The 12,146-nt window shown below is 37.5% G+C and overlaps 1 protein-coding gene across 2 annotated transcripts in view; it reads left to right on the top strand.

Moving 5' to 3' along the window:
• The window catches only part of MACO1 (macoilin 1), a 30,149-nt gene extending 20,077 nt beyond the window's left edge, over window positions 1–10,072 (top strand). For both annotated transcript variants that reach the window (XM_074894208.1, XM_074894207.1), the window contains exons 7-11: window positions 4,593–4,751; window positions 4,947–5,129; window positions 5,990–6,110; window positions 7,611–7,785; window positions 8,891–10,072. In XM_074894208.1, the coding sequence (XP_074750309.1) occupies window positions 4,593–4,751; window positions 4,947–5,129; window positions 5,990–6,110; window positions 7,611–7,785; window positions 8,891–9,093 (841 nt within the window). In that variant the 3' untranslated portion in view covers window positions 9,094–10,072. The remainder of the gene's footprint in view (window positions 1–4,592; window positions 4,752–4,946; window positions 5,130–5,989; window positions 6,111–7,610; window positions 7,786–8,890) is intronic.
• The last annotated feature ends 2,074 nt before the right edge of the window (window positions 10,073–12,146 follow it).

Raw genomic sequence — 12,146 nt, 5'->3', positions numbered from 1 at the left:
CAGGAGAACCTCAATGTTGTGGGATCACATTGACTACTTCAAAGAAGGAGGTGCACTGCAGTGGATGCTTATGCCAACAGATTGGGCTTGAACAGAAGAAAGGAAAAAAAATGTGTCTCTTAGAAAAGCATCTGAGTGCCTTCTGGGTCTTTTAAAACTTTAATTTTTATATAAATTGTGTTTAATTTGTGTGCAGTTGCCATGTGATTATGGAATTGCATTAACCGAGTAAACTAAGCCACAAGGATATATTATTCACCAGTTACTGATACTTAGGAGGAGTAAGCTGAATTGAGTTGTCTTTAAGTTGATCCATCAATCTTCCCTGAAGCATTTGGAAAAATACTGAGTCTTGGAGGTGATTACTGATTAATTCTCTTCGTCAGTGAGATCAGAAATGATATGTGATAGTGCTGAGAAAAGAAAATGGGTAAATCTGCATTTATAGTAATGACAAACCGAAAGAAATTGGCCTTGGTTGTATAAACAGCACAATGTAATAATCTGCAACTACAAACCCTCATTTTAAAAATAGTTGTGTGTCAAAATGACTTGTAGTTTGTGCAGCAATAGAGAAAAGTATCTTCTAGAAGTCAGGTTTTCTTCACCCGCCCTTTGTAAATAACTTTTCCAATAAGCCTGGAAATAAGAGACTTAAGCAGAAAATGAAATGGTAGAAAGAATAATAATAAAAAAAAAAAATGCTGTCTTATTGGGTCATTTATCATTGTAACAGTAGTGCAGACTATTACGGAGGGGAGGAGGGAAGACTCCACGCACTAGTCTGTGCTTGTAGCAGCGAAGCTTTATGACAGTGTATTGGTTTACCTTGATGATGTGCTTTCATTTTAGAAAGGGGGCAACAGAAAGGGTGTTTTTAATCTCCTTGTATTTCTGTGAAAATGATGGATGACCTCTCTGTCTATATACAGAGAAGAGCTTTGACTTACCGTTCCACAGGAGGAAATTTTTAGGCTGAAAATGTTTGGCTGGACTTCATAAGATGGATAAGAACATGGTTACACACCAGAGAGTGCAAGGAGTACGTGTGGTTTTGAGGGGAAACGAACTTCACGTGTGGGGGTTTTTTTTTTTAAATTAAATTGTATCTCTAGCTAATTACAGCAGGTCTGGGATAGAAACCATAAACCATACAGGAAACATTTGGTCCCTGCATTATGATGGATTATTAGCTTCCTAACTCATTTTAGATAGTAAGGAGCATTTATTTGCTCTATAAATTGCAGAAAACATCTGCTCTGGTACTTAAAGCTATAGCAAAAACTATGGCATAATGAAAAGGAATAATTAAAATTGGTAAAATTTTACTTTAAAACTTATTTCTAAACAAGTCCGTCGACAGATAAATTTCCGATGGTTTTGTCTGCCATTGACTTGGAAGAGATTAGTTTTGTCTGTATTAATTCTCTTCTGGCCCTTTGGAATTGCACTACAATAGCTGATCACTTGCTGTATGGAGATTGATCATGTTTTACATATGTTATTCTGTCTTTTGACTGTTTAAGGTCATCTGTACAGATAGAAGTGATTGTTTCACAACAGAACAAAAGCTTTTAACTGTATGGTGGTCTGAAAAAATCAGATGTGTGGAAGTACTCTAATCAAAGGACTCCAGTAAGTCGAACTGGTGAAGTTGCCACTCTTTTACTCCTGAGCCTACTGTGAGCTCATTTGTAGTGGCTAGTAAATCAGGGAGTCTTTGTGTTTGAATGGACGCACAAGGTGTATAATTCCCACTTTACACCTGCTAGCAGTTTCTAAGAAAAAGAAACTCCTCTCTGCAGCATTTAGTGAAGGAAGGGTTGCAGGCGAGCAGCGCCAGCTGCTCATAGGCAGTTATATTCTATCGGTATGTGGTTTAGTGGTGTGGCTACTGGTTTTTTATAAACAACAGAAGCACCCAGAGTTTGATCAGTTCTTGTTGAGTTTAGTCCTGACTCCTTTGTGATTACGGTGAAAGTCATAATGAAGGGCAGGTCAGCCTCATTTTCCCGTAAGTTACCCCAAGTCCCCTGTGATCCTTCAGACTCAAAGGATGAATATTTGACACTTGGAGCATGCATGAAAAGCTAAGGTGGAAAGGACATCCATGACGCTTTGGCTCTGTGTTCAGGCAGGTTTGAATGATGTATCATGAGTGTGTAACACTTCCTGATCCCGATTCTCACAAATTTAATGTACACAGCTCTGGCTGGCCTCTTACCTACACTAAGTAAAAAGGAAGGCTGTGGCTTGCGGCCTCCCGTAATTCCTCCTGGTTTGGGAAGTAGACATCCTTTCTGGTCACGTTTGTGTGCATTCTACAGATCACACAGGTTTCATCTTTCTTTACAGCACAGTCTGGACCAGCCCCATGAGCACTGCAAGTACAGAGCCTGTACTGAAACCAGCAGGAATGCCATGAACCAGATGGCTTAAGAAGTTTGAACTAATGTCAGTGCTCTGTTGCCAAAAATACAAATTCAGCTTGTCCTGTGCCAGCACCTCCGATTTATTTGAGCTTTACCTGATCAGTGCTTCTTTTCCTAGAATACTAAATACCCAAAATAAATCCTGGTATATCTTATTTGAGCAAGTTTGACATAGTGTTGGTTATAGGGAAGAGGCTATTAACAGCTGTCTTACTTTCACAGTTATCACTTTATTGTAGACATGTATGTGGAAATTATTTATAGATACTTGTCGATGTAAAGTGTGTGTGATTTATGTGCATTCCTTTACGTTGTCCTACCCACCATTTTTTCACTTATTTATGAAAACCTATATTAAAACCAATCAGCTGTTGGCAGAAAACAGTCTGTTAATGCTTCCTACAGCATCTTACTCTCTTCAGTTAATGTTTGCTCTTTCTAAAACACTTAGTTACTGTTTATCAGAAGATTAAATTGAACTGCTACATCATCACCCAGCGACTGTCCAGCTCTATCACTTCACATACTGAACACGGTGAAAACACATACCTAGTAACGCCTGCTGATGGGTTTTCCATTTTTGGTTCGTGTGCTATGGTTGAATGAATATTTGGTTAGGTTTGCAAATTCTTTTCCTCCTACAACAGAGTACAAAGTGCTGAAATGATGTGTAGTCTTCAATATGAAATGTGTATTTGTTTTGTACTATTACTATTTGCCTATTAAAAGTTGTTTTTTTTCTTTTTAAAGGTACATTTGACAACAGTTTATACTATATTAAAAGGAATTCTTCTTACCAGAAATTCAGGTGTAGTTGGAAAGACAGCTTAGTGGGGCTGTAGAAAGTGGGATGTGAGCATTTAAGTTACATAAGTGTATTATAGACCATGCTCCTTTATAGGCTGCTTCTTGCTGTTAATTTACCCAGTAGACCTCTTCAGTGCCGTTTCAGCCTATTACAGATGTATTTTTATGAATTTCCATAAGTTTGATGAGTCCACATTTAACCTATTGATTCGTTCACACAGGATGTTCTTGTGCCTCGTATTGTTACATCTCTCACTAGCATTTTAGGTTGAGATTTTCCTGCACTGAAGCCCAAAAGAGCTAAGTGTTTTCATTATGAGGACAAAGAGCTCTTACCGTTCATCTGCGCTAGTGAATGTCAAGAAGGGCAGCTCATTTGGGCTTTTGTGACTCTTTTTCCCAAGTCTTAATGTTCAACTACCACTAATTCTGTATGGAACTTCAGGAAATAAAAACATCTTTATCTTTTTTTAATGAACATTTAAAAACTTTTAAATCAATAACTGATGGAGCAAATTAGGATTGACAGAGAGGCGTATTAGCTTTAAATAAGTATGTAACAGTGCTCAAAAAATGGTTGACTGTTCGCCTGTGATGCCTTTTCATTCTAAGACTCAATAATCTTATTTTGAAAATGTGAGGAAAAAAGTAAGGTTAGCTGGGTGCCTCTCTTTAGAAATGTGTTTTATTTAACCGATTTTTGTTGAAAATATTTTAATTAATAAGCTTTCATGAGTCTTCAAGAGCTTTCAAAAGCTACAGTTAAGCATATAGCAGATGGTCTCTGTTCAGGAGCAATTAAAACTAAATTTACTGACTCCTGAACTGTGGATGACTTAACACGTTCTCTTTATTCAACATGCGCGTCGTGTACTTCAAAGGGGGGAAAAAAAGGTTTAGGTGAGAATTCAGCAGTATGCTCCGTAGCTCAGCTATAACTAACAAATGAAACTCATAATTTGTTGAGAAAACTAAAATTTGTTCATATGTGCAACTGTCCTTATTTACAACTTCTGAGACTTACCCGTTTCACTTCTGCTAGAAGGGGAAAAATATAATTCCATAGGATTTGTTTTACAACTCTGCAGTGCATGGAGGAAAACAAAATTCCTGTGGGAGGTTGTGAAGTGTGTGTATAGCTATACATACAGGTATATATGTATAGTTATATAAAACATTATTAATTAGCGAGGATAGACATAATTTCTGAGAGTTGATTATTTTAAGTATGAAGGGTTTGGGGGGTTGGCAGATGGTATGATGTTTATTCTGCTTATTTTTATATAACGTGCTTGAACCTTTGGGTAACTGGGAAATAAAGTTGAAATTGTCTTTTAAAATTGTCTTTCTTAGGTTGGAACAAGATATTAAAAAGTTAAAGGCTGACCTGCAAGCGAGCAGGCAGATCGAGCAGGAGCTACGTAGTCAGATCAGTTCTCTGACTAACACAGAGCGGGGAATTCGATCTGAAATCGGACAGCTCCGGCAGGAAAATGAACTGCTTCAGAACAAGTATGTGCTTCTACACAGCTGTGTAAATTAGTTGCTGATGACTGTAGTCTGGTAAAGGGGAAGTGTTATGTTAAGACTCTACAAAGTTTGAGGCACTGGTCTGTAAATCCAGCAAGACTCATTTGGGACCATTGACAGCAAGTTATTTTTAGTAAGTAAAATCATCTATTAAATCCCATACCTGTTACCTTCCAGATTACACAATGCTGTACAAATGAAACAAAAAGATAAACAAATGATCAGCCAGTTGGAGAAGAAACTAAAGGCAGAGCAGGAGGCACGAGCCTTCGTAGAAAAACAATTAATGGAAGAAAAGAAAAGAAAGAAGTTGGAAGAAGCAACTGCTGCACGTGCTGTCGCATTTGCTGCTGCTACAAGGTACTTCGTCCTACCCCAGAAGCAAGCTCAGCTCCAGAAAATTACTGAAATGTAGCTGTTGCTACTGAAATGTGTTTAGGGGGGATTTGGGGACGCATTTTTCACTCTTCTGTACGTGAAGGAGTAGTCAGTATTTGATTTTTTTTTTTTTTTTTTTTTTTTAAAAAAAAGAGCTTTATTTGTATTAAGAGGTTTATTTGCGTTAAGGCAGTGGGAGGACTGGGAGATTTCTTTCCGTGAAGCTGAGTCTCAGTACTCATGTACATCACATTTACAGGGTGTAAAGGGTGAATATGCTCTAAATTATCACCTGTACCTTGACTGTGCTGACAGAGAGATGTTGTACCCTGCATGGGTCAGTCTGCTTTAAAAAATGGAACATCCCCTTTCATGTGGGGACTGTGAATCGAGGATTCATGCAATGATGTTGGCTAAAATACTGTCTTGATGTCACATCTTGGAAGTTTTCTGCTCTAGCCAGTGACTACCAGTGCTCAGCACAGTGGTGGTTCAGTAGTAACATAGGTGTATAGATGGGAAGTTTTTCAAGATGAAAGCACGGCACAAGTGTGGATGACTTTAATATGCAGTGCTCCAAATAGCTAAAAAAAATTATTTCTGCTTTTCTGTTCTCCATATTTTATAAATATTCCAAATTTCTAAGACTTGAGGCATAACACCGAATAACTTTTTGCAGCTTTTTGCATTGTTACCATAAGGGAAATTCTCTTGCTGAGAACAAAGTTAGTTTCCTTTTTTTATTCTTCAATATTTATATTAATTTTCATGTTATAAACAGTTCAGGAATGATAGCTTCATTCTTATTTTATTTTCTTCTCTCTTAATGTTTTTTTCTGCAGAGGAGAATGTACTGAAACTTTACGAAATCGTATCCGAGAGCTGGAGACAGAGTGCAAGAAGCTAACAATTGACATAAAGCTGAAGGAAGATCAGATACGAGAACTAGAAATGAAAGTTCAGGTAATGAGAAAGCACCAGAGGCTTAGATCAGCATCACAATGAGTGCTTTCAGCCCTCTGAAATTGGTGGATCTACATAAAAGGCAATCAGCACTGTCAAGAATTATGCTCTTCAGATGTCTGTCTTGCATGTCTTGCATCAGGCTTTGTAAGAATGTGGGTATGAGAAAGGTTAATAGTCTCAGCTCCACACCATTCAGTTGTTTAAATTATTAGAATTTTCTCCCCGAGCCAGTGGTCTGGATAGACTGAGAATATAATCTCAACAACATTGTTTGTCTAATGTGAGGAGGTTGTTGCCAGTATGTATCATAAATTTCACTGCTAGCAAGTAAGATTGCTGACTCAATGCAGTCTTAATCACCGGCCAGACATATTTTTTTTTTGGTGAAAGTGCTTGAATATGGAAAGTACGTTGTGGTAGACTTGTAGCAGACACGTTGTCTGGCGTGTTAGAGTTTAAGAGCTCAAATGTGTGAGTTGAAGTTGACCTTATTCCTTTAAAATGTCTGTTCCTAAAGATGTACTCGGACTGTCAACTGACAATTTGCATGAATATGTATTTTTAATGTCTTGTGGTTTTTTAGACACTCTTCAAAATCCACCTGGTGTTATTGTGAACTTGTTTCCAAATAACATATGCAGCCTTGTTGTTCCTGGGTTTACCGAACCCTTGAAAGCAAGTATGGTTTATCCATGCAGAATATGAGCATGGCTTTCAAATAACTAAAACCAGCTATAGTCAAGCTTTTTAATTTTATTAGCATCTTCAAACTGTTAGAGAAGCTTTTTGGTACAGGTGTTACTATTTTTGCTGTTGTATTATTTCTTCATTTAAAAGTATAGAACTCTTTGTGTGTGTGTATAGTATTTCTTTTTTTTTCATAGTCAAAATGTTATTGCATACTTCCCAGCCACAAGGTGCCTGTTTCTTATGTGCAGAATACTCGCTCCCTCCTTTTCTTTTTTTCTAAATTTCTGGGTTTGCAGCCCAGTTAGGTTCAGTGTGGGAAGTATTGTGAGATAAAGAAATCCCTCTCATCAGCCAACTGAAATAGCTTAAAATACTGATTTAGTATCACTTTAAACTGTCTAGCAAGAGATCAGTCCCCAGTCTAGCCATTTTGCTTGTGGGAAGTGTTTTCATACTCCACAGCTTGGCTGAGAGGACTCTGCGGCTGCTTAGCTGGCACCTGGAAGTGCTGAGGAGGATTTCTGGGTGGAGGGTCTCGATACGGATGATAGAGGGCTGAGAAGCAGAGTAAATGGTACTTGCTCACCGCACTGTAATTATGCATTATACAATATGGCTTTAATCACTTGTATGATGGTCATGTATAATTACTGAAGGTAATATTACAGTGTCCTTAATTAACCATCATTTTAATTTTACAGTATTAATACCAGGCCCAGTGGTGTGCTGTGGGGAAGAGAAAGACTTCTCAGTATATCTCATGTGTAAAGTCGATGAGAATAACATTTGTCCTAATTACTCCTACAGGAACTGCGGAAGTACAAGGAAAATGAGAAGGATACGGAGGTGTTAATGTCAGCACTTTCAGCCATGCAGGATAAAACACAGCACTTGGAGAACAGCCTGAGTGCAGAGACAAGAATCAAGCTGGATCTGTTCTCTGCGTTAGGAGATGCAAAACGGCAGCTTGAGATTGCCCAAGGTAACATGGGATAGTTTAATTCAACACATAGTACTGACTGAAATCATGAGAACAGAACATCCTACCTTTTTATTCAGGGGTGGGCTCCGGCCCCCACTCAGCATTTCAGCTTTCAGGGCTTTGTGAATGTGAGCCTAAGCTGATCAGCTGCCCTTATTTCCCCAAGCTATTGAACTGAAGACAGTAAATGTCAGGCTGGGCGTTTAAGTTAATTTATGATGATTTTCTACGTTTTTATAAACCATTACCTTAAAGTTGGAGAACTTAATTTTGAAGAGCTAGAAGATAAAGTAATAGTTGCCATCTATTAATCCCTTGTCCTTGGATCCTAATAATATTTTACTATTCCTGAAGTAAATACAACCTAAATGTGGGGAGAAAAAATAACGCAATCTGTCTTAAACTTCACGCTGGTGAGGTCAGTGGGGATGCAGGTGTCCGTGTTGGGCCGGTGTTGCAGCCACCAGAGGGAGCATGAAGCCAGGATAAAACCCTGCCCAGACTGTCCTTTGTTCAGCTGTTCAAACCGTGAAGCAAAATTAAATAACGTTTTGATTTAGTACCTGTTTAGTTTCCTTGCAGAAGTTTGCTTGGTTGCAGGAAAATTTGATTAGAGTGAGGAATTTTTTTTTGTTTCACGTTGGTGTTTCTCTTTACGTAGTTTCATAAATTGCTGCAGTGATGTTGTGAGTGTGCACAAAGAGGGTTTAGAAAAATGATGAGGACAGTTTTGAAAATAAAGTAAATAACACATTTAATAAGCAAACACATGTGCTCATATGAGGTGCTTGTAAAATGTGAACAGAAAAGTGCAGAAAAAAGTTGAGCCATGGAAGAAATCTTTTGGTATGGTGCAGCTGCGTACCCAAACAGTGCAAAATCTACTGGAAGTGCTGTGTCTAGTTGTGTTACATGGTAACTAGAGGTAATTAAACTTGGGTCAGTAAGACGAACCAGGAGTCACTTGAGTTGTGGTTATACTGGTACCACATTAGAGTGCTGAATGTCTTCTGGGGGTTTCGCTTCAATAGCTCTTATCATTGAACAGCTGGTGGAGGGTGAGAACATGCTGCTGGTTCTAAGTGATGTTATTTGCTGTTTTCAGGGCAAATCATTCAAAAAGATCAGGAAATCAAGGACCTAAAACAGAAGATTGCAGAAGTTATGGCAGTAATGCCCAGCATAACATACACTGCAGCCACCAGCACTCTGAGTCCTGTTTCCCCACATTACTCTTCCAAATTTGTGGAGACCAGCCCTTCTGGACTTGATCCCAATGCCTCTGTTTATCAGCCCTTGAAGAAATGAATGCCAATTTTCTTTTTGCCCAGTAATTTTGTCATGCTGAAGGCATCACACAGGAGTGTCTCTTGCAGTCAAGATGAAATTGTATTGTGTGAGACTGTATTTGTTGTCATTTAAAACAGGATAAAAGAACATCTGGATTGACTAGAACTGCCCATCAGTTTTTCTTGTAAATTTTTAGAAAACCTCACAGAACTTTGCAATTTATTTTCCTTGGCCAATGCATTAAAAACAATTCTTGGTTTTCAAGTAGCCAATTTTGCCTTTTTATGTACTCTTGCATGGTTTCCTCTTGAAAAACACAGGGCTTTGCTTGATTTTGAACCCTTTCTTTTTTTTTTTTTTTTAATAATCTAGTTGAATTTGCAGATTCATTCAGAAATAGTGAGGAAAAACCTTTAGTTTTTACAGCGAAAGGGTTAAATAATCTAACAAAGCTTTGATTGATAGATGTATTAAATACAAATATGTGATGTTGCGGAAGATAATTTGATTACCCCTCAAAGGACCAAACAAATTTCAGGGGCGTTGTTTAAGGGAAAGAATAAGAGAATAGATGATGATGTGACAGTGGTTGTTGTGTGAAATATTAATATTCCCATTGGTGTTTTTAGTCATTGAGAATTGCTAACAGTCTTGTTCACAGTGCCTTGGGAAAAGACATTTCAAGAGGAAACTTGATAGTTTAAACTATTTTTTCCCCCTTCACTGTCATCTAGCTTATATATCAAGCTCATTACAGAGTCTACTGCAAATTGTACATGGTAATTTGGATGTTCATTATAAACCAAGGTTACATCTTCTGTTTATTTTAATATAAACTCAGCAGTGTTCTGTAACTTGCCTTGATTATACTGCATCGTGGAAGGCACCATATTAATACAGGAAGCGTTATTGTGAAGGCGGAACTGTGCAATGTACTGTATACAAGAGACTGTAAAGCTGGCTAATAAAAGCTGCAGTTCTGGGTTTTTTTATTTTATTCAACTGTGATTTACACTTTATATCACCTTGTGTTTGACAATTTAAATGGAGCTGAATATTTTTCAGCTGTTGTGCCAAGGACTTTTTAAGGAGTTTTAAAGGAAACTCATAAATTGCACAAAGGTTTAAGTTAAAATGTATATTATACATTGATAGAAAGTGTTTGCACTGGCGACTTCTGAAGTGTTTCAGATTTTCTGAGGGTGGGGATTGGAGGGGTGGGAAGCAAAATTGTATTGGAAACTAGCAAAATTACAAACCCAACATTGTGATTTTACAAACATGCAGTGGACTCTGGAAGGACAAAGTTCTTCCAAAAAGAAATTTTTTTTAAAAATTTTTCATGTTAATTGGCACGTATGCCTCATTAAAAACAGACATGAAGTAGGACACGCAAGTCAGTAGAAGTATTAAAGTTTCATCACTTTAATCACAGATATTCTTTTGGGATAAAACTTCTAGCTTTAGCCAGGTGTGCATGTTGCTGTCATTTGCATTTTTGAATCATCTTGTGTAATTGTCACCATAAAAGTGTTACTCAGAAATGTCATAGGTTTTTCATCTTTGTGCAAAACATGAAATATTGTCACTGACTTTTTGTGTTGAGGTTCCCCCATTTTGCTGCCTACTTTGGCACAATTTTCATTCAATACTTGGTCTTGGCTGCATTCTTTTTTTCTGTGGGGTTTACAAAGAATAAACATTTTCTTGCAGATAAAAAAAAAAATTTATTTTTTCTTTTTTAACTGACCTGATTTAGCCTGGTATAAAGAATACATTTTGTTTAAAGAGCGCTGTTATTCCAGGTAAGTCTTCTTCACTTCTGTGAAACAGAAGGAAGAACAGATGCTTTTTGTATTTGATGTATAAAGTTAGCAAGTTACCCTGTTTGTGGGCTCTTAAAAAAAAAAAAAAAAAAAAAAAAAAAAAAAAGGTAAATTTCTTGAGAATTGCCAAGGTATGTCTGTAAGTTAAGTTTAGCCTTTGTTCCTTTCCAGTCATTCTCCCTACTGCAAAAGCAAAGCCAAGATGGATGATTTGGAGGTTTAAGCATTGTCCTTGTCTAGACAAAAAGAAAGAACAACTTGTCCCTGGTTTTCAGTATATCTGCTTAATTCTCTTAGCAGCCACAGTTCCCGCTGTAAAATTTTTTATTGGGAGTCCTGCAGTTGTATTCAGGGTAAATGAGCTGTCTTTTACATCTTTGCTTTGGCTACTGCCATAGTTGGTCCTGACATGGGTGTTCTTCTCTGACTGTGTTGGGTCTCCAGGTAAAAGTTTTCAGGTACCAAGAAATTCCAACCTCAACTATTCTGTGATTCTGCTGCAAGCACTACCAGAAATTCCCAGTTCCCTGAGGACACATTCTTTTTTTTTTTTTTCTCTTCTCAAACCACCACCAGTCTGACATACCCATAGATCATCTCCTAATCAAAATACATTATAGATAAGTTTGCAATATTAACAGATCACGTTGCAGTGCAGCAGAAGTTGCATTCTCTAGTAACCCCCTCAGTTCAAATGGAAATGTTCCTTTAGGAAAGGTGAAAGTATTTTCAGGCAGCAGTCTGCTATGCAGGATAAGTGGAGTGAGGGGAAGGAGGTAATTTAAGCACTCAAATCTTATACCAGCCAACCTCTGGATCTTTAAATATTTAAATGCCCAAAATGGAAAATATCCTAATGACTCATCATAAATTGTACTTACAAGATTAATATATGGGGAATTTAAGAACGTAAGACTGCAGAAGGGTCACCTAGGATATTGTTTTTTCTACAGTCAATTTTGAAATATTACTGCAGGATAAATTCTCTAGAGAGATCAGCCAAAGAAAAACTGAAATATCCAGAACTTTTTCCAGCCAGCCTAAGTCTAGGAAGAAAAGGTGTGATGGAAAGGCAGGACTTCTCTGTTAACGGCTCTGAGCACCTCAGGGTTTATGCTCACTAAAACTTTAAGTAGAGTGGAAAGCAGTATGTAATTTTATTTTTAATATTTCATGAAAAGCTCCTTTATTCATAGAATCTATTCTATAACTGTGCTAAGATGAACTAGCTCCCCTTTCTTAGCA

This window comes from Strix uralensis, chromosome 25 (assembly GCF_047716275.1).
Source record: "Strix uralensis isolate ZFMK-TIS-50842 chromosome 25, bStrUra1, whole genome shotgun sequence".
NCBI classification, from domain to species: Eukaryota; Metazoa; Chordata; class Aves; order Strigiformes; family Strigidae; genus Strix; species Strix uralensis.
The sequence above is the reverse complement of the archived record's forward strand: the minus strand, read 5'-3'. Positions and strand labels throughout refer to the sequence as shown.